The 27,980-nt window shown below is 36.1% G+C and overlaps 3 protein-coding genes across 3 annotated transcripts; all 3 read left to right on the top strand.

The window, feature by feature from the left end:
* The first annotated feature begins 617 nt into the window (after nucleotides 1-617).
* smc6 (structural maintenance of chromosomes 6) lies at nucleotides 618-14,456 on the top strand. Its single transcript, XM_014472704.2, has 27 exons — nucleotides 618-690; nucleotides 1,024-1,182; nucleotides 1,884-2,019; nucleotides 2,394-2,499; nucleotides 3,301-3,437; nucleotides 3,529-3,590; nucleotides 3,731-3,811; nucleotides 3,976-4,077; nucleotides 4,472-4,591; nucleotides 4,762-4,860; nucleotides 5,088-5,234; nucleotides 5,825-5,913; nucleotides 6,004-6,168; nucleotides 6,542-6,720; nucleotides 6,833-7,034; nucleotides 7,864-7,978; nucleotides 8,212-8,372; nucleotides 8,610-8,745; nucleotides 8,963-9,043; nucleotides 9,153-9,323; nucleotides 9,402-9,539; nucleotides 10,279-10,424; nucleotides 10,577-10,702; nucleotides 10,893-10,998; nucleotides 12,363-12,515; nucleotides 13,188-13,285; nucleotides 13,492-14,456. Exons 2-27 carry the CDS (start codon nucleotides 1,042-1,044, stop codon nucleotides 13,577-13,579), a joined length of 3,285 nt encoding a protein of 1,094 aa, XP_014328190.1. The 5' UTR covers nucleotides 618-690; nucleotides 1,024-1,041; the 3' UTR covers nucleotides 13,580-14,456.
* Nucleotides 14,457-15,418: 962 nt separating this feature from the next.
* Nucleotides 15,419-18,166, top strand: c15h1orf115 (chromosome 15 C1orf115 homolog). The gene is made up of 2 exons (XM_005809569.2): nucleotides 15,419-15,767; nucleotides 16,784-18,166. The coding sequence occupies exons 1-2, from the start codon at nucleotides 15,501-15,503 to the stop codon at nucleotides 16,919-16,921; spliced, it is 405 nt and encodes a 134-aa protein (XP_005809626.1). The 5' UTR covers nucleotides 15,419-15,500; the 3' UTR covers nucleotides 16,922-18,166.
* Nucleotides 18,167-18,369: 203 nt separating this feature from the next.
* On the top strand, nucleotides 18,370-21,034 carry tmem18 (transmembrane protein 18). The gene is made up of 5 exons (XM_005809556.3): nucleotides 18,370-18,530; nucleotides 18,648-18,765; nucleotides 20,268-20,322; nucleotides 20,439-20,532; nucleotides 20,661-21,034. Exons 1-5 carry the CDS (start codon nucleotides 18,438-18,440, stop codon nucleotides 20,757-20,759), a joined length of 459 nt encoding a protein of 152 aa, XP_005809613.1. The 5' UTR covers nucleotides 18,370-18,437; the 3' UTR covers nucleotides 20,760-21,034.
* The last annotated feature ends 6,946 nt before the right edge of the window (nucleotides 21,035-27,980 follow it).

Below are 27,980 nucleotides of genomic sequence, written 5' to 3' on the forward strand. Positions count from 1 at the left end.
TCCTTACACTGTGCCACAATGTAATATCTTAGCCAAGAAAGTGGCTAAGATATGAAAATATAATTCCCAAGATCTTAATTAATCTATTTTGAAAATCTGTTAACGTTGATAAACTTGATTTATTTCTTAACAAAAGGCTGTGTGAAATATGACCAAAAGTCATTGAAGTTCAGGAGATTAATAAAACATCTGACAACACTAAAGCAGTAAAATTTGTAAAAAAAAAAATAAAAAAATAAAAAATCTAATTTTCATTTTAAAATATTTTGTCAACACTGTAAATTGAGCGAATGAAATTATGGTGTACCCTATTGTACTCACAAATTAGATAGAAACAGTAAATTGAACAAAAAGAAATCTAGGTCCTTCATAAGAAAAGGTCTGCATGCCTTCTCTAAAGCGTCATAAAAAATTATTTGCACCGCAGTGTTTATGGCATAAGACCCTTTTTCTGAAAAATTGTGCTAAAAACTTCGCGCAATGTCACAGCTAACTACTTTCATATACTTTCAAATAGAAATGCAATTTAAAGCCATAAGATGTAGTCCTATCATTCAAATACATCTGGAAGGTAGAAAGGGGCATTTTTTGCACTGTTTAATCTGATCTGTTCTCGCGATGTTTTGTTGGAAATAGCGCGAATTCGACGGACACCGGTCCGATGTGTTGTTGCTGAGCCACACAAACTAGGTAAGAGGACAGCCAATACGTTAATTAACGTCTTTCCTTTGTTACTATTAATAGCATAAAGTCAATTACAATGCTCCTAGCTGCTTCTTTAATAGATAACCCTCGTCTATTTTTGTTTAGCGGGCAAGGTTGGTTAGCCATACAAGCTAACTGAGTGCAATAATATAGAAAGTATACCTGTGGCAAAAGAAATACTAACATTTCACTCCTAATAACCGCCGGACGGAGTCTCAGTAAACGGGAGTACAGTGGCGAGATGAGACAAGCTTATAAAAGCTCATTCTTACTTTGTGCTCGTCATTTTTTCTTTCGGTTTCGTTTTGCCCTTAAAAGTGAGTTCGGGCGTCCAACATGTCGAAGCGAAGAAACACAGCTGTCAGTGAAACCTCAAACAAACGTCTCCGATCTGTCGTGAATGGTGAAAGTGAGGACGACGACGAGGATCAGGATATTGCTGAAAGTGAGCAGGGAGATTCCGCTCCGAGTAAACGGGTAGGTAATGTCACTGCTGCTTTTTTCTGCTATGTATTTTGGGGGGATTTTATGTACTAGACTAACATGAGGTAGCTCATTAACAAAGAAGTTGAAGATAAATGATGTGCATGTCGGAGTGGATTATTTTAAAAGTGCGGCATGCATTTCTATAAAAGGGCTCCAGAATGAATACATCATTGACCTTTTGCAGAAATTATAGCTGCTAATCTTTTGGTGCATGTTCCTTTTGGTGTATGTTCCTACCAACCTTGCACGTCCAGTTTTTGCTCATTATTCGAAGCATATTCTCTTAAATAAATTGCATGGAGAGCTTCTGTAAACATTTAGTTTACATAAATTTTGCTGCAGATTCTGATTTAAATTTATCGCTGGGCTTTGACTGGGTTATTCTGACACATGAGTATCAAAACTGGCAGACTATTTACTTTATGGCAAAATTTTCTTATGAAATTTGATTGCACTAGATTTTCTTTATGTTATGAGATTAAAAACGAGTGTTGCATGCCAATATTTTGAAAACCATTACTCATTTTCCTTTACTTTAATTTTATTTCTATGTTGGTCTATCACATAAAATGCTACAAAAATTCATTGAAGCTTGGGGGTGTGAGGTCAAAAAATGTGGAAAAGTTCAAGAAGTATTTTTCAAAGTGCTGAGGAAATAAGACCATAAGCCCTCTTATTAACCTTTTGTGTAGTTTCAGTGTACTGGTGATGTGGTGAGTGATGCAGGGATAGTGGAGAGCATCACTCTGAGGAACTTCATGTGTCACTCACTACTTGGACCCTTTGCATTTGGCTCCAATGTCAACTTTGTTGTTGGTAATAATGGAAGTAAGTCGACCTCTATAATGTTTGAAATGTCTTTAATTGAAATAATCTTTTGGAGATAATTTTTTAGATAAATTAAAATGAATACTGCAGACAGCATTTTTTACACAAGATATAGCTCCAGGTTTACAGATTATCTAAATGTGTAATTTGTTGTTACTAATTTGCTTGTAAGCATTTCATTACTAAGTGAGAGTACAAGTAGATGTTTCTGCATGAGTCGATCACACATGACACTTGATAACAGTCTCTAAGCCTTATTGGATTCATGTAGTGGTTTAAACTTGACAATGTAGATCAGCTATCTTTTTACAATACCTGCTGTTTGTCTTTAATTTTCTATAACCTCTGATATGTATGCAAACTGTTTGTAACAGGTGGAAAAAGTGCCATTCTGACAGCTCTCATAGTTGCCTTAGGGGGGAATGCACAGGCTACAAATAGAGGATCCTCCTTGAAGGGTTTTGTGAAAGAAGGAGAAAGGTAAAGGTTTACCAAATGTATAGTTTTTATACATTTGATGACACTGTGTAAAAGCCTAACATACTCTTTGATCCACAAAATAATCTATTTGATTATTTTTGAATACCATTTCTCAGTGTGGAAAGAAAATGTCATTTTCAGCAAATTAAATACTGGTACCACTGCTATTAATACTTTGTACTTTTGCCAAAGCGCCAGCTCTTATTCTTCACCTATGACATTTCCAAATAAGGAGCATATAGACCGTTGACCATTCCCTCTTGCTCAGTCTCCTGAAGCCACCAAATGCTAATGGACTCTGATAATTTAGAGTGAATGATACCATGCACTCCAGAAGGTTACTGGGACCTTTGCAACCACATATTATTCCACTTTGTTTCATACCAGATTCACTAGGAGTGTTAAAAATAATTAAAAATATGCCTCAGTTATTTATTTATTTTTTTTATTTGTTTGCTTGTTAGAGATACTAATGACTGCCATAACTGATTTTGTTTAAAAACAACTGCATAAATTGTTTCTGCCAGTTTCAAATTAAAGATTGAATTGTTATAAAAACTCTTCAGTGTCACCTAGATAAAGGTATTATCTAAAAAACGTAATTTAATAATATTTTTTTATTATTCTGAGTTGGAACTTTATTGTCTTTTCTAAAATTCTGTCTAATTAGAGGTTCTTTATCTTTTATCGGGTTTTCAAAGTCAGATTTTTGTTTATTTGCTTTACAAACCATGTAAACCAGTATGAAATGAAGAATTTACTCAAGAAATTTTTGAATACATTTTTCTTCTTTTTGTTCAGTTCTGCTGATGTGTCAATCACCCTGCGTAACAAAGGGAGAGATGCTTACAAGCTCGATGTGTACGGCCCAACCATCACCATAGACCTGCGAATAACACGGGAAGGGCTGAGGACCTACAAACTGAAGAGTGGCGGAGGTAAACACTTGAGAGGTTTATAGATTTCTCTGTTTTTGGATTTGCAAGGAAAATCTAATCATTGAAAGCCATGCTTTTTATCCTCTGATAGGTCAGGTCATCTCTACCAAAAAAGAAGAGCTAATTTCCATCTTGGACAATTTCAACATTCAGGTAAGTTGGACATCTAAATACGTCAGAATGTTGGCACCAAAAGTTGTATTTTTCCAGCCAGGTGAGGTTGTGTAACTGATGGTCTTGTGTTATAGCAAAATCTGTGTTATTGATCATTATTTTTTGCTTTTCTTTTATAGGTTAACAATCCTGTGTCAGTTCTCACACAGGAAATGAGCAAATACTTCCTGCACTCTAAAGGAGAAGGAGACAAGTATAGGGTCTGTTTAGAGAAGTTAATATTCTGTCTTAGTAGTTGGTAGTCTGTCTTGATGCAGTGTTAGTTGTAAACTTTGGCCTCAATTTTGTTATAATTTGGATCTAGCTGTTTTCTTTTTCTGCAAGTAAAAAGAGGTTGTACATGTGTTGTTTTTTTTCCTTACAGTTTTTCATGAAGGCTACGCAACTAGAGCAGATGAGGGAGGACTTTATTTATATCAAAGCCACCAAGCAAGTCACAGAGGAGAAAGTCGAGCAGCATGGAGAAGTATGGCTCGGTTTCACTGACAAGTTTTTATTTATTAGAACTTTTTATTAGTAATATGTCAACTTTTTTTACTGTATTTTTTTATGGTTTGGCTTTTTTTTTAGCTAAAGTTTAGTTTTAACTTACATTTTCTTGACTAAGTGAGATAAATATTGTCCATACTTATTTATTATGATCTTAAGTCATATTAATGGATTTAGTGGGCCATGAGCTAATTCATTTCATTGTCAAGAATCTTCAGAAATTCAGGGGGGGAAAAAACAGTGTTTATATAATTTTTACCTCTTTAAATTAAAGTGCAACACAACATTAAACAATCTTACAATCTTGTACAATCTTAAAACATTATTGTTATTAGAATTGTTATTACTATTATCATTTGTTTTGTTTTCAGTGTTTGAAAGACTTGAAGCGTAAATACCTTGAAAAAGAGGACCGGTACAAGAGCTTAGCTTCACTTGGGGAAATGCACGCCAAACTGGAAGAATTGCAGAAACAGATGGCTTGGTCCTTGGCAAGTGTTTTTTGTTGTTGTTGAGTTTTTATATATATATATATATATATATATATATATATATATATATATATATATATATATATATATATATATATATGTAATTTTTTTGTGTAAGTAGCATGAATCCTGCTCTATGTAGGATTTGTAGAGTGAGTTGAATCTTTCAGGTGACTGAAGTAGAAAGACAGCTAGAACCAGTGAAGGAGAAGTTACAGGCAGACAAACGTTCCACAGAGAAATATGATGAAAAGGTTGATGAATGGAAGGTAAGATATGTCTGCTGTTTTTTTTAATAGTATTTAAATGTCAGTCAAAGGTAAAAATCTCCTGAACCTTTTTTTTTCCCCTTTATTTTGGATCTTAATGATGACCTGTTGCACAGGTCATTAAAATGAGCATTTGCTCATTTTATTTAAATCAATAATTTAGTCTTTAAATGTAATAGTTATTAACTCCAACCTTGTTGTCTTTTGCAACATATATGTTTTTACAGAATAAGGTTGAGCAAGCCGAGAAAAAGTACAAGCAGATTCAGGAACAGCTGGAGGGAATCACTCAGCAAGTCCAGGAGCTCCAGCCTAAATGTGCTGAGCTTAAGGCTAAAGCCCAGGAATGCAACAGCCTTCTCAAGTCCTGTGAGGTCAGAGTCTAAGCATTTTTTTACACACACTTTTGTGTTTTCTATTTTTACTGGTACTCACCTTTAATAAACCTACTGATGGCTAGTCTATTGCCGTACAAATCTGTTAAAAAAGCAAAGAAAGTAGATCTATCAGCAGCAACTTGTGATAAACTATTTCTCTACTATATGTTTGTGCATTTTCTTCCCACAGTTGCCTTTTGCTACAAAACAAAATTCAAGATTGACGTCTATTACCAAAGTTTCTTCAAAGATTTGTTGTAGATTCTGATCGTGTGGGAAGGAAGGATCTCCTGTAGCTGTTTGTGTTGCAGCGGTTCAGAAGAAAGAGCTGTTGTAGCATTTTTACAAACCACTGTTTATTTGGCCAATCCAGCTCATTAGGAAGTAATTAGGAATTACATGTTTATTTAATTAGAAGCACAGAAGGAGCCAACAAAGTACCAGCTCCAAATTTAATGGTATTAATTATGCTACTCAATTACAGCAGTCTTTTAATCTTACAGTCTTGTTTTATTTACAACTTCAATACTTTCTTATATTGCTGTAATTTTGATGCAGGAAATTCATCCTGTTTTTCCTCTCTTCAGCTCACTGTCCATAGGTGTAGAACTAACCTCAGGGACCTGGAAAAAGACAAAACCCAGCTGTCTTCACGTATAAAGGATCTGACTCTGAGGTGTGCTTTGCTTACAATCTTTTTTTATAAACCATATGACTGGTGAGTTTATTTTTGTTCTTTTTTCTGATCACCTTTTAATTTCTGTAGCATCAGCCAGACAACTGGAGCAGAGAGCCAGGCGAGGGCAGAACGTATGGCGCAGATTCAAGCCGAGCAGGAAAACCTCAATCTTCACATTTCCACTCTAGGTCAACAGATTGACATGTTTCAACACGCCCGCAACTGTGTCAAAGAAGAACAAGGAAAGATGAGGTATGTAAACAGAAAAAGACATTATTTATGCTATTCTTTCTTTATGTTATATAGTAAAGGTTTTAGTAGAACTAAAATGGAACTAACATTTTCATGTAGAGGTTTCAGGTCAGCCTGATATACAGTACAGACCAAATGTTTGGACACACTTTCTAATTGAATTCAATGAGAAGGTGTGTCCAAACTTTTGGTCTGTACTGTATGTAAATACAATAAACAAGACTCACCCATCTGCCTGCTAATAGTTAAACGAACTCCAACAAAATTTTACGACACATCTATTTGTTTTGGAACAAAATCAACTCTGCTGGATATGTTTGTTTCACAGTCTAAAACTTTATCATCTCAAATCAATTGTTCTTTACCTTTCCAGAATGGAGTATGATGGCCTCAAGAAATCTATCGACACAAACAAAAGGAAACTACAGACCATGAAGAGCAGCCGCTCGAATCGACTTCGGCGTTTTGGAGAACATATGCCTGCATTGCTTAGTGCTATTGAGAAAGCTAACAGCAAAGGCCACTTCAGACACAAACCTCGGGGACCTCTGGGTAGAATTTGGTTTCTCGTTTTCAGTGCTTATCTTGATTGTTAAAGTCAGAAAACAAGCGTAATGACTAGAGAAAGCCTGCTTTACTCTTACTTATTTATTCCGCTCTGCAGGTTACCTTATTGGTCTGAAGGACCCAGAGCTGGCATTGGCTGTGGAAATATGTATTAAACACCTGCTTATGGCCTTCACATGTGACAACTATGAGGATGAAAAGGTTCTTAAGAGCCTCATGACCAACGTGTACAAATCTGGTCAAAGGCCAACCATCATCACCAGTCAATTCCTCCACCATGTCCATGATACAAGAAGAAGGTGAATGCGTTTCATTCCAAACTCATTAGTTTATTCTTCCTCTTTATAAATATGGTGCTTTTAAGCCACATTAATTGCAATACACTGTGGCAAAAAAGCTATTTATTGTTTAGATGTATATTAACTGTTTGGGAAGATAAGGGTGCTTGTCTATTAGCTGTGATATATCGAATACTGTGCATTAACATACAGGTCCAGCCAAATAAATAAAGTGTCATGAAAAGGTTTTTATGTAATTCAAATCAAAAAGTGAAACTGATTATTACATAAATTCTTTATAAACACATTTCTTTGTTTCTGTTAATGATTAAGGCTTATGATTGATCTTATAAAAAAGATGTCTTGTAATTAATACAAGATATGTCTTGTATTAATTATTTACGTGTACTTTTCAGTGATGTAGTTATTGTTATATGCGTGGTTTGTTGTGTTAGTTTCTTGGTTATCTGTTTTTTCTTTTTTCCTCCAGGTGTAGAAGCAGATTTCTAAGGTGTTATCTTGTGTAATCTTGACTCTTCTTTCTCTCCTCTACTCTTATCTGAGATCCCATTTAAACTTTTTCTCCACCTTTCTCTCTTTCTTTTTTTCCCTTTCTTTGTTCCGTCTCCGTGTCCATCACATTTTAAATAAACCTAAAGGAATGTATAATTTTTTTTTGTATTATATATACTATAAAGTGGAGCATTATAGCAAAAACTGTTATCCTCCACTTGTGAAAGTAAATCTTTTGGACTTCACACTGGCACAATCCTGGCACAATTGCAGGCAGGACATGTTAAAAAAAAAAGTTGACAATTTTATTGACCTAACATTGGTTTATTTTGTTTAGGGCTGTGAATCATCCCCAATATCCCTCTGTGCTTCAAGCTCTGGACATTGAAGACCCCGTTGTGGCCAACTGCCTTATTGATCAAAAAAACATTGAGAGCATTCTTCTTATTAAGGTGAGAAGTCTTTCGTCCAGAGTGAATGTCCTAATATCTTCACTGGGTGCAAATGTTTAGACAGCTTTAGTTAGACTTGGATAAATCCAACTGAACCAAACATCAGCTGTGTATATAAAGGATTATCTGTAAGAAGGTTTTGGTATTTTTCACGTAAAACTGAAATGTTTCAACAAAATGGTAAGTGTTGTTGTTTTTTCTTATTTGCATTCGTTATGTGTGTATGTTTTCAGAATCGCACAGAGGCTCGGAGAATAATGCAGGGCAAGAATCCTCCAGCTAACTGCATCCAAGCTTTCTCTAAGGATGGTGATCAGATCTTCACTAATCGTAATTACACTTGTGATCAGACCAGACCAAACTACCTCTCAGGGGATGTTGAGGAAGAAATCAGGTGAGTTTCTCAGATTTATATGCTCTTTAAGCATGCTTTTTTTGTACAAGAACATAAACATATTTAGCTAAATGCAAAAATACAAAAAAATCAAAGCTGTAATAAATTGATTCCAGGTATTTAGAGTTTTATCTATATGTATTTTATCTAAAAGACTGTACTTTAAAACTGTACTTTACCATTCTTATACCCTCTTTCTTTTTCTTTCCCTTTCCTGTTTTCTGTTTTTTCCATCAGGCATTTACAGAGAGAACTAGAAAACCAGGCAGGTCAGGAAGCTCGTTTCCAGCAACAAATGAGAAAGTTGGATGAAGACATCAAACACAATGAGGGGCTTCTAAGAAAAGTGCTCTTGGAGCAAAGGACTACCAAAGTAAATTATTTTCCAAATACTTTTTTTCATCTCTTATAATTATTTGCAAAAAATATGAACAGCTTTTAATATAGAGTAATTAAAAATAGATATTTATTCCAGGTTCTTTTAAAATAGCCACAATTGTTATGAATAAATTCCGGTATAAAATGTTTAAAATATATTTCTACTACAAGCTGTATCTAATTTAATGCCTCACTTTGCTTATTTATTTTAGGATAAGGCCACCAAGCTCCAGTTTGAGTTGACAGACCTAGAGAATGTGGAAGAGCCTCAGTCAGAGGACCTCAGGCCGCTGGTAGGAACAGATTACGTTTCTGCCTTCACACATACATAAAAACCTTTAGATGTGTTATCCAGCGGTTGCAGGCTCGTAGTGTTAAACTGTTATATTTTGTCTGTCTCAGGAGGAAGAGCTTCAAGAGATTGTTACAAAGATTTCATTCAAGCGTGCTGAGTACGAGGAAGCTAAAACCAAAATGGCCAACCTGAAGGCAGATTATGACAGAGCAGACCAGGAATACAAGCAGCACAAAGAGAACATAAGCACCATCACTGAGGAGGCTGATTCAGTAAAGGTAATGATTCTGGTTGGAGGCAGACAAAAATGGCTTGGGGGGTCTTCAAAAATTACCTGCATTCATGTTCTACTGCAGGATGAGCTGAGTAAAACTGACCAGGAGGTGACGAAGTGCAAACATCACAAGAAACACTACGATGACAAACGCAGTGCCCATCTCCGCAACATTCACACTCTTGAAGCTCAACTGAAAAACAAGGAGGAAGACCTTGCGGTACGTGGGATTGTCAGTATATGGTATTGATTAACAAGTGGCTGCGAGACAATTGGTTGTCCAGCTGGTTTAAAGCAAAAAATAAAATTAAATGGTTTCAACAACAATTAGTTTAGACACAGGGATAAAAAGCTAAGCAATGTTTTAAATGTACTACTTTTGTTTTGTTTTTACTGAAAATCTTAAGTATTATAGTTGGAAAAAAATAAATAAATCAAACACAGACTTAGTTTCTACATCAACAGACATCCCTGAACTCCTCCAAGCCCGATATCCAATAACGCTGCTGCACGTATGAAACGTTTTGACTGTTACTATCATTGTAAACCAGTGGCATACATAAAGACTATATGCTATATATTGTCTTTATATATTATATAAAGACAATATATAGCATATAGTCTTTATTTGTGACTATGTTGTTTTGAACAATGGCAGTTAAACCACACTGATTTTGTTTCTTCAAGTGCAACTACAACATGCTGCATTTACATATGGCATCATTCCCAGATCCAAGTTTTGATTTCCAAGACAAATTAAATGCAGGATTAGTCTGATGACTTGACCACTTAGCTACAGCTTGCATCTTTTTCCTCAGATGAGCATTTCTTGTTGCCCATATTAGCCTCTTGTTTCTGTTTCTCCTTTATGTTTTTGTGCATGCAAACTGCTTGTCTAGGCGACACTCCACACACCTCAACTTTTTGTTTTTTTAATGGCTGCCTTTTTTTCAACCTAGGTCTCTGTTGCTAAGGCTTCTGAGATTTGTCCAGAACGCCTTGAAGTTCGTCGAACTGCCAAAAGTATTGACAGTGAAATTAATCGTCTCAAAGTCAAGATCACAACTCAGCAGGAACAACAAGGGGACCGCGAGGAGATTGTGAGGTAATAGCTTCATGTTTTACAATTGCTTCTCAAGGATTGTATTTGGGAACCACTGCCATGTACAATTTCCACTTTTACTTGACAGAATGCAATTCTGACAACACACCAGAATACTAGTTCTAATAATTTTGTTTTTATACTCTTTTGTCTAGGCAATATCATGAGGCTTTAGAGAGCTACAAGAATATGTCTCAGCAAATGAGGAGCCTGAACAGCTTCATCAGAAGTCTGGATAACGTCATGAACTACAGACTCCAGGTTTACGCTGATCTCAGAAAGTAAGTCATGACGCCGCCTTTGTTCATTAAGCAGTGATGCACTACATTTACATGGAAATATTTTAATGTTTGACAGAGCATTTCCTTTGTACTTCCAAAAGAAAAATATTAATTAACTTTTGTTTTAGATACTCTTATTTTTCCTCTGGGTGCTTTTTTTTATTTACAATTGTTAATTTTTCCACATTAGATTCCTCTCAGCCCGTTGTAAATACTACTTTAATAGTATGCTGGCTCAGAGAGGCTATAGTGGAAGCATGACGTTTGACCACAAGAATGAGACCTTGACCATCTCGGTAAGCAGCTTTCGTTTGTTTGCTTCAGCCTCAAGTTTGTATTCAGAAAGAGATGCACCAAGAGATTGGCACTGCTTGTTGGGTTCATGAATCTCTTTCACTGTTTTTTCGAGGATCAGCATCAGAGATGTTAGGGAACCACTGGTGTCACAAGTGTCAACTATATTCTAACTTTGCTTTTGTCTTAAAACAGTTTCAAAAGCCCATTTTTTTCTCAGAAACTTCCCTCACACAGAAGTAGAATGAGGTTGCCTCTGGTCTTTTGTAAGTTCAGCTCAAAACATGAGAATATCCAAAAATGCTCACTATTTTTTGTCACTTATATTAGAGTGAAACTAATATGTTGCATAGATTTATTACAGGTTGAAATATTTCAAGTTTTTACTTCTAGTAAATCAGAAGCCATAATCTTACTGAATGCATGAATTACTACATTGATGTTGCATTGAGGTGATTAACCTGTGGTACTGCTGAGGAGTGGTGAAAGTTAGTGGTGGTTTTTATTATCTGATCATTAGCATAATAAACAACAAATAAAGCCCTGATGTATTTCACTCTGTGTTCAATGAAGTGATGAGTTTCAGATTCTGATTCAGATATAAGCTCGGTTTGGCAGGAACGACCACAAATTTGACTGTTTGGGAGTCGCCATTGAGATGTACCAGCGAGACTCTAAGGCCTGACCTGAAACAATCATTATCTGAACTGGTTCCCCCTTTACTGCCGCTAGATGGCTGGCTATCTCAATTTCTCTTGGATGTCATGTGAACAAGTTGCTCTGGTCCCACTCCCGTACCCTTCCCATGACATCTGTGGATCTGACCCAAAGCGCTAGCAAGCAAACAAACAGGCTCTTGCTGTTTGTTTGCCTTTTCTTTGGATGGGCTGTACTGAAAAGAAATTTTGTTGTGCTTCTGTACAATGACAGTAAAGGCATTCTGATTCTGAAATAAGCGACAAAAGGATCAAATGCAGTCAGAATTTTGAATTTATTTAAATTTTTTGTTTTTTTACTTGTAAGTAATTTGATCTTTTATAGCAGAAAGACTAGAAAATTTACAGTGCTAATCCAATATTCTGGTTGATATACCTACATTTAACTATAATATGTAAAAAATTTGTAGCACTTTCTTTTGTTTGTTTCAGTTGTGAAGTCTAACTACAGTTAACAGAATAAGTTTTTGGCAGTTTTGTTTATTATAGTTTGGTTCCACTGCTTTTTACATATTAAGTCGTTAATTCAAAAATTCAAAAACACTTTCTTGATCCCAAAGGGAAAGTCAATAAATAAAATGACCTCAGACAATGAATTTTCTGCACAAACCTGACATGGTTGATTTATTTTTTTTCCCACTCCTATTCAGGTCCAGCCAGGCCAAGGTAACAAAGCGGATCTGAGTGACATGCGTTCTCTGTCTGGAGGCGAGCGCTCCTTCTCCACTGTTTGTTTTGTCCTCTCTCTCTGGGCAATCACAGAGTCGCCTTTCCGCTGCCTTGATGAGTTTGATGTTTACATGGTAATGTCATACAGTTTTATTGACATTTGTTGTTTGTTTGTATGCCAATTATGTGGCATGATGACAAGGGGAGAGTAACATGAACTATATCAACTTTTTCATGTGTTAGGCCCAACATAAAGGAGCCTGACATGTCTACAAGTTCAGAACATAGCTGGCTAACAAAGTTTACTTTGTATCATTTAGTAATTATAGATCTGATCGAACAGATATCACATGTGTGGTTCGTCCCTCCTAACATTTCATCCATTTATTGTATCTGGCTTTTTCTGGTGCAGAATTATGATGCATCCGACATTAAAGTCGGATAAATTGCGACGTGACTTCTCAGTCTGCAGACGCTTTGAAAACTATTGAGTGTGTTTGATTTAGTACCACATGGAAGTGACACAAATCTGACCTTTTTGGAGGGGGGCTGATATGATTGGCTGTGTAGACTGCCATCAAAAAGTCGGACGTGGGTCATGTGCATGCTGTGTGAACGAGTGGATGGGCCACTTGTTTCTCCAGCTTAATGCAAAAAAGTATTTTAATACAATAAAAAAAATCATTATTATGATTATTAAAATAAATTATTAGCCAATTTATCTCTAACCTACCAGAATTTGCAGCATAACTTGGTCTAAGATGTAAAACAATAAACTGGACTCCATTCTTCTTTTGCTCTTTTAGGACATGGTGAACAGGAGGATATCGATGGACATGATGCTGAAAGTAGCTGCCAGTCAACGTTACAGACAGTTCATTTTCCTCACGCCCCAGTACATGAGGTAAACATCAGAACCATTTCTTTGTATGCAACTCAGATCAACTCCACCCACACCTTTTGACTGTCTTACTTTCTTGTGTCTTAAATGATGTTTGGTAGAACCGCTTAACTGAAATGACACTACTTTAAGAACTTTGTCTCATTCTTTTAAAGTACAAAGCAACTTAAAATCTTGTCAATATTTTTGTTGCTTTCTTTCCTGCTCAGTTCTCTTCCGGTGAGCAAAACCATCCGTATCCTCCGCCTAAAGGACCCTGACCGAGGGCAGAACAACTTTCGCAATGAAGAGCAGTGATACTCTCCATTGCGATGTTGAACTGGCTAATGTAATGTAAAGTGTTCAGTTCGTAAAATAAAAAAAACAGCTGCATTAAAAGTTGAGGTTATGATCAATGCAACTGCTTGAACCAGAACAAGCTACAGCTTCAGTTTCTGGAACACAGTGGCATCTAGTGGTGAAATACTGACTGAATACCATTAAACAAATTAGACAAAACAAAATATAAATTGCCTGTTTATATTTCTAAAGTAAAGTGTTTTTTTCTGTAAAAGTTTTTTTTTCTTGCAGTTTTACTATTGTATAAAGAATTGTTGGATTAAAAAAATAAAGAAGCCAAAATTGATTTTAGATGTGTACAATGTTGCACATTTTTCTTATGTTGGTTATATAAGAAATAGGTCTGATATGCGCTTAAGCTTTTAATGTTAATTATTCATTTGTATTTTACTTGTAATTATTTAAAGACGATTTTGGTGGGATTTTGAATATGGCGATACGACACAAATGCCTACATTTCTAAGTTAATTGAAGTTTTTGACCTTTTCACTTTAACAATTGTACAGATTTTGCAGCAGAGAGAAGTTTTGTAGTTTTTAGTGTTTTCAACGTGACTTTCAACAGGTCATTGTACTTTCTGCTCAAGTACGCTTCTCTTACAGCTGCATTCACTTTTATGAATAATAAACTTTTACATTGTAGCATAGAATAAAGATTGCTGTTAGTTTTGTAACATTTTGCCGTCAGTTGTTTAAAAGGTTGGTCACATTTCAGATTTGTAAACAGTCATATTTGTAGCATTTTCTTCAAGATCTCATTTCTTTTCAGTGGATGTGTAATTTATCTCAGGTTAAATATTTTTGAAGCTACAAAACAATAAAGTTTGTAAACTGTTCTGCAAATGTGTATTGGTGTTTTTGTATTTGTGTTTTTGAATAATTCTGACTGGAAGAGATAGAGATGCAAAACTGAGGTGGAAAAAATTCTTGACATAACTTTGTTGTGCTGCCACCTTAAAGAAGGACAATATTACAGGTAGAATTATAATGGAATAGTTTAAGGTCAGTCGCTTCACAAAATCCCCAATTTGTATTTTGAGTAAAAGTTGATATAAAAGCAAAAAATTATGTTGAGAAGTGCTCTGTGTTGAAAGGAACATCGCCCATTTTAACTTGGCAACCCTAAAAAATGGGGTTGCTATTTCTTAGGGTCACTAAGAACCCTAAGAAACTGGCATGTAGTTTTGATGTGTCAAAAACTATGATGTGTCATAGTTTTTGACACATCAAAACATATTCATGTTCTAATTGCCTAGGCAAAGTCCAGACCTAAATCTTATTGTGAATCTGTAGCAGGACTTGGAAAAAAATGTCTTCACAGATCCTGAAGTTTAAGGGAAATAAATATTCTTGCAAGACACTGAAAGCACATATAGAGCAATCCAGACCCTCTTGTGCACAAGACCAGAGATGTTAACCAGTATATTGTTTTTGGATTATTAATATAAACACTTATTAGTTTACTTAAAGGATTCACATACATTTTTCTTCTGCTGTAAATGGTTTTATTGAAAGCTGTAAAAAATAATTTATTGGTTTTGAATTTATTTTTTGGCAGGTTTAGGAAAAATGCACTAGCCTACTTACATATAACAATATTAACTGCACATGGCCTTAATTCTGGTCGCTGTGCTGTATGCTTCAGAATAATGGTCACTTTGATTAAAACGTGGCACTTGACGATGCTCTTTCGAGGTCAGCTTTGTGAGGAGAAGGGATTTGCACCTTTAAGGGCTGTATGCCAAATCCCCCCGACCCCCCAACACCACTGGAATGCATTTCAGCCTGATGCACGTAACATTAGTTGACAACATAGCTGACCTCCCAGAGGAAACTGGTGCTTCTCCTAACATCTCCCAAATCTGCAACCAGGAGACAACATGAAGCCCAAATCTTTTCCATCCCGACTGTTTGACAGGAATTCAGCAGGAGTGTCGGGTGAAAGGAGGAATAGTTGTGCAGCAAAATATCAACGACATGTTGACTCTGTGGATCAACCACCTTCTGATGGCAGCAGTCCAAATGAGAAAGCCAAAAAAGACCTAAACCTTGCCTTTTTGCCAGAGAGGTATGAACCACTGATAGATGATGAGGCTAAAGAAGAGAAGAAAAAGAGGAAGAAAGAAAACTACAAGAAAGTAAAAAAGGTATGTATTGTGTATTTTAACTAAACTAAAGCTGACGATTACTGTTTATATATCGCAACAAAGAGGAGTGTGCAGCACACTTTTGAGTTTTAAAGATTTCCATACACATCTGCTAAATTTCATTTGATCATATTTTGATTATGATTCTTTCACATCAGATGATATATTAAAAATGGTCAGATATCTTTGTAGATTAATGAACTTGTTTACAAAATTTGCCCTCATAACCCTGTGGAGAGAAAGTCAAATAAGTAAAAAGAAAATTAAATATAAATATAGATATAGTAGATTTTATTTATAAGGCATTTTACATCTTTAATGCTCAAAGGACAAAATCAAAACAAGCAATTGCAATATATAAAAATAATCAAATAAATGAATGAATAAAAAAATCCTATATGACCACAGCAATCAGATGCTACAATAAAGTTTTGAAGAACCTTGTATGAGTTATAATTGCCAAAGTAACCTCATTGAGAAAAATAGGAGCTGTACTTGCACAGTGCGATGCAAGATTAAAGTTGTTAAGAAACTGACTTAATCTTTGGCAAAAAGATACTTCTCATTGTGAAATCCAGATCAGGCTTCTTTGATGGAGATTTGATAGCTACAGTGTATTTATGTAGCTATCAAATCTACATAAATTTGATAGCTACATATCCAACCTGAAGATTGTCTGCTTAAATCTATGGTTTCTTGTTCAACTCCACTAGTAGATAGAGTTATACTCAGTTCATCCTGTTTCTGCTGTAGTCGGTCAGCCCTTTCCTGTCCAGGATGGTGAGACAATGGAGTTCTCAGGACGTTTTGTGTTGATGTTGCAGTCAGGACGAAAACGAGCTTCTCTTCCTGCTGCTGTTATTGTGCCACAAAGGAATATATATACATCCTTGAAAACTAAGTCTTGTCCTTATGTTATTTTAACCTATTTGTCTTGAAGCCACTGGTAGGGCTAAGTTAATGGTGACACCCTTGTGTTGAAAAACAACTTTTTGATGACTTTCTTCTATATCCAGAATGTTGGAAAGGCACTTCGCACCACCTGGAAGTGTCTGATGCTCGGTCTGTACAACTTCGCCCTCGCCTACTCCACTCCCATCGCAGCAGCAGCAACTTTTGTTCCGGATTTTCACCCCAGCAGAGACAGGACATGAGCTACGCTACAAGGATGCCGCCTTTGGAGTTTGCTGTAAATAGTTGTAACCTTGGGACCTTGACCAAACTCTCTGTATTTTCTTAGGTTGTTGTATTTTAAAAAATATATAACCGTATTTTTGTCTTTTTGATTTTTTTTATATATAAATTCCGCATATTTGGACTTGTTATGCTTAAATTTCAATGTACTGTACAGCATAATATTTAAGAATAGAATACATAGAGGATTCCCCCGCCCCACACACTCACACAATTTTGTTGTTTCCATATGTTTAATCAAGTCTCCTGCTGCAGGATAGCAGTAGCAGGTTATGTATTTTTGTGGATATAGATATTTAGAAATAGAAAAAGTTTAACAAAAAAGTGATTAACAGTATGTTGTACTGGAACAGACTCTTTGAACTCTACTTACCTAATTAAGCAGGAAGTGAGAATAGACTTTTTCTTTCAAACAGCCTTATATAACTGCATACACCTGACCAAAGATACCATATATGGAAATGAGCAATCGCACATTTTATCAATTTTAAATATTTTTTATGCAACTTGTGCCCTAGAATTACATTAATACACAATTGTTTTGGGTGGGCTAGAGTGTGCAATGTGTTCACATGCTGGGAAATCTCATAGAAGATGTGAAGTTTAGCAAAGTTGATGAAGAAGCGCAGAGAAGGCACTGAAGAAGAAGAAGAGAAGATGTCCTGTATTTTTATAGATCAGGAGAAACCTTAGGAGGAGCTCTGAAGTCAGTTGAGGTGCAGGACATGCATGAAAGTGATTAGAAACATATATACCTTTAATAACATGCACAAGGACAGTGAAACAGTGGTGAGATATGTGATAGGAGTTAGAAATGCAAAGTCGGCGAGGTATTGCATCAGCGATCATGACTGAAGGATGAGGTTCTATGAATAATGATGTCAGAAATTGCTATTGTGCTCTCTAGTGACAACTGTGGTTTGCTTTAGAGAAAGGGAGCACAGCTCCAGTCCTCTAGAGCCATTACTGTCAGCTGATAGAAGAAACTTTTTTATTATTATTATTTATTGTATGCAGCAATATAAACTAAATTTGTTTTTATGTTACATATTGAAAACTTGTTAGAGGTATTAACTTTTGTTGTTTGTAATATAGGTTTTAGGTCTAAGTCAGATTTTGTGTAGTAAAAGACAAAACTGTCTATTGATTGTTTTGTGGTGCTTAGCTGCACTCTATGTCGTATATTAAAACTAATTTAAAAAATATTTAGCTTAACTTTCGTTTTTTATTATTTTACCTATTTAATCATTTTGCAACTGTGTAACAATTTTTCATATTTTCACGTTTCAAACATTTAAAGAACTTTTGTAAAACAATTAAAACAAATCAAAAAAGACAATTGTGAAGACTTATTCACGTTTACACTTTGAAGAAAGCTGATTGGCTGGATGTCTGTGACCTCATCCGCCCCATTCGCATTTCCGTTTTCTTTTACCTTCAGCTAAGCTATGCGGTTAGCTTAGTCTTTTTTTGAAGATGACAGAACAAAAACCAGAGAATATTAGCTCCATACCAATCGACGGATTTAGTAATTTAAGAATCACGTCGATATGGACGTTTCTAATGTCGGTAAGTTTTAATTTTCTTTGCCAAAATGGCTTGACTAACTAGCTAATCGAGGTGTTAGCCATCTCTGCCTGACTAAAACCAATGATGTATTACAATGAACAATTTGTGTGTTTACAGGTGCAGTGGTCGGAACCATGGCTAATCGGGCTCATAGTATTTCATGTGGTGTGTTTGTTCCTGACTGTAGTAACCTGCAGGTTTTACAGAGCTCAGATCTGCCACTTCCTGGTCATCGGTACGTGTTCTGCAACATCCCATCAGTATCTAGATCAGTTTCTGGAAAACTACCGATTGTACATTTGTGTCACATGAAGCAGAAAGAGTCTACGTTTTTAATAGAGTCATGGCTGATAGATTAATTTAAAAATAACAAAATGCTGGAAATTAGCAAGTTATTGGCTTCGAAAAACACTCAGGAAAAGTAAACAGGATGCGCCATAGCAGCGGTGTATTTCATACTTGCTCCACATCAGGACGTTATTTACAACTCTGAAGAATCCATATTGTTTTGGCTATCCTTTCTACTGGCCTAAAACCCTATGAATATAAGTTGTGATTAGATCATTGGAAGACAAAACATTAACTGTACAAGATTCCATAGCTGAACAGTGCCACAATTTTAATAAAACTTAATTTTATTAGGTGAATGTGTCAAAATAGGAAATGAATGATCAAAAATGTTGCTAGAGAGATAAAAACAGGAAAAAAACTTTGACTATTTAATTATGTCATGGTCCAATGCTGACCCACATTATGCATTCATTGTATTCATAAGCTTTACCCATCAATATAGTTAGGATAGTGAGATAAAGAATAAGTGTTTTTGCTGTTAAGCAAGCAGATGTAAAATCAATACCTTTCATACTGAGATTTTTAATGCAACACATACACTAGAAAATTTTAAAACTTCTCCGTCTAAAAAAACTAATTGAGTGACTGACTACGTAGAAATCCCTTCTCCTGAACGTGCATGTGGCGATAGTTTAAATTGCATTTAGTCATTAACTTTGCAGCAATTCCATAGCAAAAGCACAGATGCAGGAGCTTGGGGTTGTCAAGGGTTGGTTTTCGGCAACTTTTGGATGTGTTTCTGCTTCAACACACCTGAGTCAAATAATCAGGTCATTAGCAACACTCTGGAGAACCTGACTGCATACTGAGGAGTTAATCCAGCCATTTGGTTCAGGTCCAGGAAATCATCTGAAAGGTGCAGAACACGGGCCTTTTAGGAATGGAGTTGAATCCTCCTGGTATGCCCTGTGAGCCAGCATTGTAATTTATGGCATGAGTAATGTATAACATGTGGTTAGTTCATGTGTCTAGGCGAGAGTCTGAGTTAAAGACAGGAAAGCAGGGCCAAATGTATCACATTTAGAAAGCGAACATGAAGTGTTTGGCAGCAACTGCTCAGCTGAAGGCCTCCTGCAGGAAGGTGTTGCAGCTTCACTGAAACACCGAGCCATGTGTAGATTTTACGAAGGAAAAAACAGAGCGAGCATAATGTTAATGGCAGCAATGGCTGCAGACAATGTGATTGAATCTGGGTCATCATCAAAGTATTTACAATACAGCTTGATTTTGTAAACTGGATGCAATTTAGACATCCAGCTGTTGAACTAGAGCTAATTTGGGGACAGGAAAGTGCAGAGATGGCAATGTTATGTTAGTGATAACATCATAATGTGCCATCACTTGTTTATGTAGTAATAAATTAGTTAATGTAAGATCTCTCCACAGTTGGCCTGGTTTATAGTGCTGAGTATCTAAATGAGCTGGCAGCGATGAACTGGAGGTAAGACCTAATATTTTTGTGCATTTGGGTACCTATTAATGTTTGTACAGATTGGAAAAAAAATACTTTGTCTACAAAAAAATGCTTATGTAAAGTTTTTTTTAATCTTCTCTTAGGTCTTTTTCTAATTTCCAGTATTTTGACTCCAAGGGAATGTTCATATCACTGGTTTACTCAATTCCTCTCCTTCTCAATGCAGTTATCATCGTGGTAAGTTTTCAAGTTTATTCTCCTTCAGCTTGTCACATCAAACAAATATGTCAGAAATGCTCTCTAAAAGATTAAACCTCAGATCACGTGAAAGTCTTCTCTCTTTTTTTTTCCTTCCTCGCTGACAGATGGTGTGGGTTTACAGGACCTTTTCCACCATGACTGAACTCAAGACGCTTCAGCTGAAGAGAAGGGCCCGTCGAGAGAGAAGAGAGAAAAACGACTGATCCCTTTCCCTATGTCCATACATGGCCTTCACTGGGAGAATTGAGAATTTCTCCTCTGCTAATCCTGAATTTTGGAAAAGGAAAACAGATTTGCTCTTGTGACTTTAAAAGGACTACTTTCTTTCAGGGTAGAAGTCTCCCTTAACCTTTTTTTTTTTTTTTTCCAGCAGTGGAATTTACTCAATGGGATTTATGTAGACCAAAGGATATTATTGTTTTCTATTTCTATTGTCTCAAAGTGTGTTACAATGAAATATAAAGAAAATTTTTCTAAAGATCATGTTGTTGCTTTTCATTCTTTAACAAAGCAAGTGAGAAAAGAGTCATGTGGGAATGTTTAAAGTAATCCAGTCCTCATAGATTCTGAGGCAGCTTGCTGCTTCTTAAGATGGAGTGTATAATGAACTTCCTCTTTCTCTGTGTGTGTGTGTGTGTGTGTGTGTGTGAGAGAGAGAGATTCCTTTCCTGACTTAGCAGATCTTCCAGCCACAAATCAACCCTGGATAGACTTTGATCACTCTCTAAAGCTGTCACTCAGGGGTTCCAGTTTTATCTACTAATTTATTTACCCATATAGTGACTTTTATCTTTATTCAATTTTAATTTCTATACCACTATTTGTAGTAAAAAATATTGTCGTTTAATAATATTTGATTAAGATCTAAGGTCATTTTTATCCAATGAGGAAGTTTGGTCAAAATGATACAGGCATCTCCCAAAAACAAAACAAAACAATACAAGAAATAGCCCAATATACAATTTACATCACCTTAGTTTTTACATTTATACAAAAAATACATATTGAAATGGTTGTATGATTAAATGGTGTTTTTATGCTTCCACTTCAATTGCTGATCATTCATCCATGCAAGAAGATTCAAAGCTTTGGAGGCTGAAAGGCCTCCCTGCCTTGGCGCTAATCTTTAGCTCCCACCACAGGTTCAAGTTGAGCCTTATGAGAAAGTGATATTTATGAGAAGTAAGTTTTGTTTCCTTCCATATTCAGGGTGTTGGGTGTATTTAATGGTAAATGTAGACTTCACTGAGTTAAACCTGTTATTTCCAGACTTGCAGGCCTAATGTTTCATTGCAATTTCATGGATATTTTTAGCCTCACTGGAGTTTTATTTAGACTGCTTTAATAACTTTAATAATCAAATTAATCATTTTCCTTCTTATTTCAAAGCACATTTATTGTTTGATGTTTTATCATCCTTGCAGGCTTTACTAATGCTTTGGGCAGCAAACTAATAGGCCATTTCCTTTCCTATTTTTTTCACTACTGCTGGAAATTATTTCCGGCACGTTTAGTTGGATGTACATCTGTAAATGTAGGAACACTCCTCCCTGCAATTTTCTCAAACTGAGTTATCCACATTATGCTGCATTACAAATCCAATGCACAGTGTCTGTTGGAGTCCTGCAGGAGAACAATAGTGCACCACTAGACGGCAGCATGAGCTAGACCACATGAGAGATTCAGTTGTCTGTACTTCAGCAAACTTTTCACTCACTCGCACTCCATTTTTCACCTCTTATCTCCTGGAATTTCACAAGATGTTTTACCCGGACTGCCCTGCTCTTTTTCCCTCCTTTCTAAATCCATCCTTATTTGTTTTCTCAGATGAAGCTGCTAGGCATAGGCATACATAACCCACATCCATCTGTCAGGATGCATTAGGTGTGGACATGAAGGATTGGACAGCAGTCACTGGAACTTATCAAATACGAGGGGGAGGAAGAGGAAGGGGAGTGGGGCTGTTGTTCAGTGGATGGTGCTGGTGTGCCTGCGTGCTGGCTGGTCAGAGCTCCATCCCTCGTGTAGGAGGTTCAGAGGAGGAGCGCATCACTTCAAAAGACATTAGGCATAAAAAACTGCCTCCTGACCTCACACTAGAGCGCAAGAGCAGGTGTTGACATGCAAACAGACTGCCTGTGAGATCCCTAACCAACATCATACACACACAGGGTACAGCCAGCAACATCAAGTATGCATAATTAAGTCATAAAGCTTCCCATGCTTGGGTGTGTTCCCCTTTTCACTACAAAACCTGGACTAAACTTCATCTGCTAAAATCCTCTTCTACAATTTGGTGTCAAAGCGGCAGCCAAATTTATCAGTTCATGTATCACTAGCGCACCTTCCATTTGTTCATGTAACGCAGCATGTTGCACAACATCCAGTCAGCTGCCGTCCCGAGGGTGAAAACACTCGGGATGGAAACCTGGATGAAAGCATAAACACCTGTTACATGGAGGCCTGCAGACATAACTTTGCACAGTACATTATGAAGAACAGAACCTACTATGAACAGACTTTGAGTCAGATAAGGTTCAACGTTCAAATGAGGTAATGTCAATAACATGTAATGACATCTGCCAAGTACCGGTAAGTCACCAGCAACAATAAAGGGAATTTAAGGGAGGAGGAAAGAAGCTGTCTTTCAAAGACTTGCTGCAAAAATGTAATTTTCCAGTATAATGTTTTAAAAGTACTTGAGTGAAAAAAGCCTTTCCTTGCACTTATCAAACATTTTAAGCAGCCCTGAACAGAAAGACAGAGAGGAAGGACTGGAAATTGAACTGGTGACAAGTGTGTTCAGGACTGCAGACGATGCACCTGCACTGCCACTGAGCCATATGGTGCCCTAAACCTTAAATAAACTTTTAACAAGTCTTTTTTCCTTCATTTTGAAATTCTGTGATTTCTCATTTGCTTTTTGAACAGCTCATTTGATTGTCTCTTGTCTGCCAGAGATCTTATAGGTAAAATCGGAAAATTTTTTTAAAATTCACCTTTTGATTAGCCAGCTAATTCTGATTTGCATTTAGCTTAAATCAGTATCTAAAAAACATTCCTGGTGCTGCTTTCTTGGCTTTCTGTGGCTTTTCCACATCCTTTAATTTATGTGTTGAATTCAATTTCACTTCATTTCTAATAACTTTATAAATGGACTAATTTGTTCAGATTTTTGTGCGTGGATATTTTGTCTTTTTCTCTGACTGACCTGTACATAAATTTCATGTCAACAGAAATATGTTTATTGAAAAAAAAGTTAATATTTATTTTACTCTCAGCATGGTAAAGCGATAGATCTTTAAAATATAATAAATTATGTCACACAACCCACTCCAAGCTTTTCTTTTCATCCAGATAAATATGAATCTTTGAATTTTGGATTTTTTATTTTTTTTTTTTATTTCTTTTTTGCATCATAAACATTTTTCCCTTTAATGTTGATTGTTCAGTTGGACTAAACCTGAAAACCTGCAAGTCTTCCATCAATCTCAACAGATGTTTCTGAGTGAAGTTTGGTTTAAAGCCCCTAAAGAAAAATCTCTTGACATTGATTTATGGGAAAACTTTCTCTGAATGATATTGTCAATAGTGTTGCACGTGACGGAGTATCTGTTGCACAAAGAGGACATAAAGACATTTATTTCATTCTGTCAAGCCATTCTTTTGTTTTTTTGATGAAGTTTGTATTGGCTCCCTTTAGGGATGTCAACATCTGTTGCTATCTATTGAGCTAATGTTGTAATGTAGTGGGGATTTTTAGCATGGACTTTGTGTTTTGTTCAGTTACACTCATTAAAACATATTCCAACCACCTTTTCATAAATCTTATGACGACTCTGAATCTACATTCCTGCACGACTGAAGAGATTTAATATTATTTAAAATATTAAACAAAATGTAAGATCTTTTCTGTTGAGGAACACTAAATGTGCTTTATAAAGTGGCTCACTGCTTAGAAGAAATTGTAAAATGGAAGCAGAATGTAGCTATCAAAATCCAGTAAATGCATACAGTTGAAAAACCACTGAATCTTTTTCTTTAAACTGAGATGCTTGCATACATTTATTAAGTATGTAGAAAATTTTTCCTTTAAACATCTGCAATTAAAACATTCCCAGTGAAAGGTTCATCAATGCTTTTGCAGAACAAGAGGCACAACATTAGTGTTCTTTACTTTAATTAAAATGAATAATTTGACCAAGGGCTCTGATAAATCGGAAACAACAAAAGTGCACATCTTAAAACGAACTTCAAAAACCAAATTGAAAAGGACATAAATAAAACGTGTATAATGATTGTGTAAGTGGCTGTATTTCTCATTGCGCTTTTTCTGAGCATAAACCATGCCTTTGAAAAATATGACCAAAATACATAAATGTCTCAAAGTGGGTTTGCAAAGTTTAATGTTTGTTGAAAACTGGAAGTGACGTACGGCTATCCTGGAAGGGGTGTCGTATATCAACAGCGTCTCGTCACCAATTGAGTCACTGCGTTACTGAGCATGCTCTGTAATGCAATGAAACGATGAAACACAGAGCGATGACTCATTCAGTGTGTGCTTGTGAATAAGTCTGTGTAATATGCATGATTATACAGAAACATTTTAGTTGACATATTATTCATACATGACAATATATAAGAACATAAGTTCAATTATTGTCCTCGTGTGATTCAACATGCAGTTTCTTTATACCTGAGAGGTTATGCTTTTATTTATGACCAAGATAGTTTAAAACAATATACTGTGACATTTACAAGATACAAATTCGATCAGTCGATTCCACTAATGTGTTTTTATGCTTTTTCAGATGCAGTCTGTCTCCAGGATTCAGACTAAAAGCCACAGAGGCCTCAAAGTCATGACTCAAACTCAAGCTTATTCTCAGTGAGTCATCAGTCAGCCTTTATCAGTTACTTCAGTCCACAGAGAGGATGACCACCTTCTTTCATCATCACTCAAATCCAGAGTCTCTGCTACAATAAAAAAATACAACCAGGGATAAACAATCTGTTTCCAACAACATGAGGAATTTCAAGAAAAACTGGCTATGTCAGAAAGACATTGAAACTGCTCAAAAACCTTTAGGAAGACAATACATTAAAACAAACAACAACAGTTGGAAACGGTAAATGATGGGATTTACAGTCACACTTGCAGAAAACAGTGAAGCAAAAATGTAAAGGAATATTTAGTTAACAAAGAGGATGTCGGTTTGAAAGATTGAGGAAATGGAATGATGTTAATAATGACGGTAAGGAGAGGTATAGAGTAAAAAACCTTTATTGTTCTACATACATTACCAACTGGTTGTAAAATATTTGGTAATTCATTTATTTTTCCTTCATTTTATCTCAAGTTTTCTGTCCAGAATCCTTTGAATTGAAAGTTTTAAATCTTCCATCTGATCAAAAATATTGAAGCACCATCTGTCCGGCGGTGCTCTTCAATGATTCTGGTTGGGAGACTTATGTTATCCCTTCATGCAGCAGCATGTGCTTTCAAGCAGATGTGCATTCTTGGAAGGACAACTATTTATTGACGTCCCCTCCACTCTCTACCCCCTTCAACATACATTTATTTAAGTTGATTCTGTAAGATTTACTGTCCAGGTGAGATCAATGTCATGCATTCTTCCCAGGCATGTTTATGCTAGATGGAAGAAATCCAGAACAACTGATATACATATTTGGATTTATGATTTTAGGTGAGATCAAGATGAAAATCCTTCTCCCTGGAGCTGCATCTGAATCCACTCACTGGGAACTATGTTTTGTATCCACTGACATTCCCACAATGATTCCTCTGTTGCAGATTTCCAGTCTCATTGAGAGTTGCTGCACCGCTTCAGACATATGGACAATGATAAACCCTTTACATCATCAAGAATGTAAATAGATGCAGTAAAGATGAGCTGGAGGTGAATATTATTGTACTGGGAGTGAAATTTACTGCTTGAAGTCCTGCTTTTTCAGCGAGATGCTTAAGCCATGATATACAACTAGCATATGTACTATATAAAGAACACAAGGCAATTTTTCTGTCTTAAGTGAAGTCCAAGGAAACATTTTCCTTTTTAAATCTGTGAGAATTACCAAAATAGTTTTTGTCTGTTAAATGCTAGAATAATGACTGACCATTTTTTCTCTCTCTCTCTCTTAAGTTAAGACAACTATGTTTTTTAATGATTTGGGAAAGTCTGTGTGATGATGTCATTGCTTTTAATTTGGGGGACACATTTAACTACATGTTGACGCAAAACAGTACAATAAAAACCCCATTTTGATTCAAAAAGAAAATATACTGGTAATTCAGAATTTCTGTTAATTGCCAGAAATATTGACGTAGAATTAACAAGAAAACAAATCCAACCAACCACTTAACTCACTTCTCCTGTCAGGGTCGCCAGGGGTGCTGGTGCCTATCTTCAGCAGTCAAAGCACGAGAGGCGGGGTACAACCTGGACAGGTCGCCAGTCCATCACCAGGCAACACAGAGACACACAGAGACAAAAAGGAGAAACAACCATGCAGATGTGACATTCACAAATAGGGAGAATTTAGAGAGACCCGAGGAGAAATAATTTTTATTAATCGTAACTGAATTCAAATGTGTCACCCATATCTCACCTTAGCTGTAGATCTTTTGCTCTATGATCTAATCCAGCCTGATTATGATTCATGATTATTGAGGTTCAACTGGGAGGTTAAGTTGAAAGACAAATTATATCTGGAAATACATACTGGAAAAAAATAAATAAACATGTTTCCATTGGCCAACTTAAACATTAATTCAGAAATGTTTAAATGCTTTTTTCTTTTTCTGCTATCAGACTACAGCATTCATTCCAGTCCCAGTGATAAAACAGAGTTTGATCCCCAAGATAGTGGAAAGGAGGAGATTCGGCCAAAAAGCAAACAAGGAGTTGATCAGATGGTATTGTGGAAATTCACAGCCCATAAAAAATAGAAACATTTTTTGTTTGGTATAAAAGAGGTCATGATGTACTCTGAAGATAAATGTTAGATGTCATAGCGAGACACTGTGGTCGCCCCCCTTCAGCTTATCAGAGGAAACTGCTGTTTTGTTGTATCAACTTTCAGAAAGATGCGGCCAAGAGTGTTAAAACTCCCGGCGTAATGTCATAAATCTATGGGTGGACTTAAGCACGCCTCCTTGTATAAACACACAAAAGATATCTGAGGTCATTGACTGTGCAGAAAAAAGAATGAATACAGTCAACTTTACTCTCAATCCCACAGTCCTGGAAGAGGATACGTCGTAGAAGAAGAAAAATTTTAAAATAAGATGTGGAAGGAGTGTGCATGCTGAATGAAATCCACCCATTAATGTCCATTCTCAAACATATCTATCTGTCTAGTCAACGTGTGCACTCAAGGGGACAGTGTCTACATTTCCACTT

This window comes from Xiphophorus maculatus, chromosome 15 (assembly GCF_002775205.1).
Source record: "Xiphophorus maculatus strain JP 163 A chromosome 15, X_maculatus-5.0-male, whole genome shotgun sequence".
In the NCBI taxonomy this organism is placed as follows: Eukaryota; Metazoa; Chordata; class Actinopteri; order Cyprinodontiformes; family Poeciliidae; genus Xiphophorus; species Xiphophorus maculatus.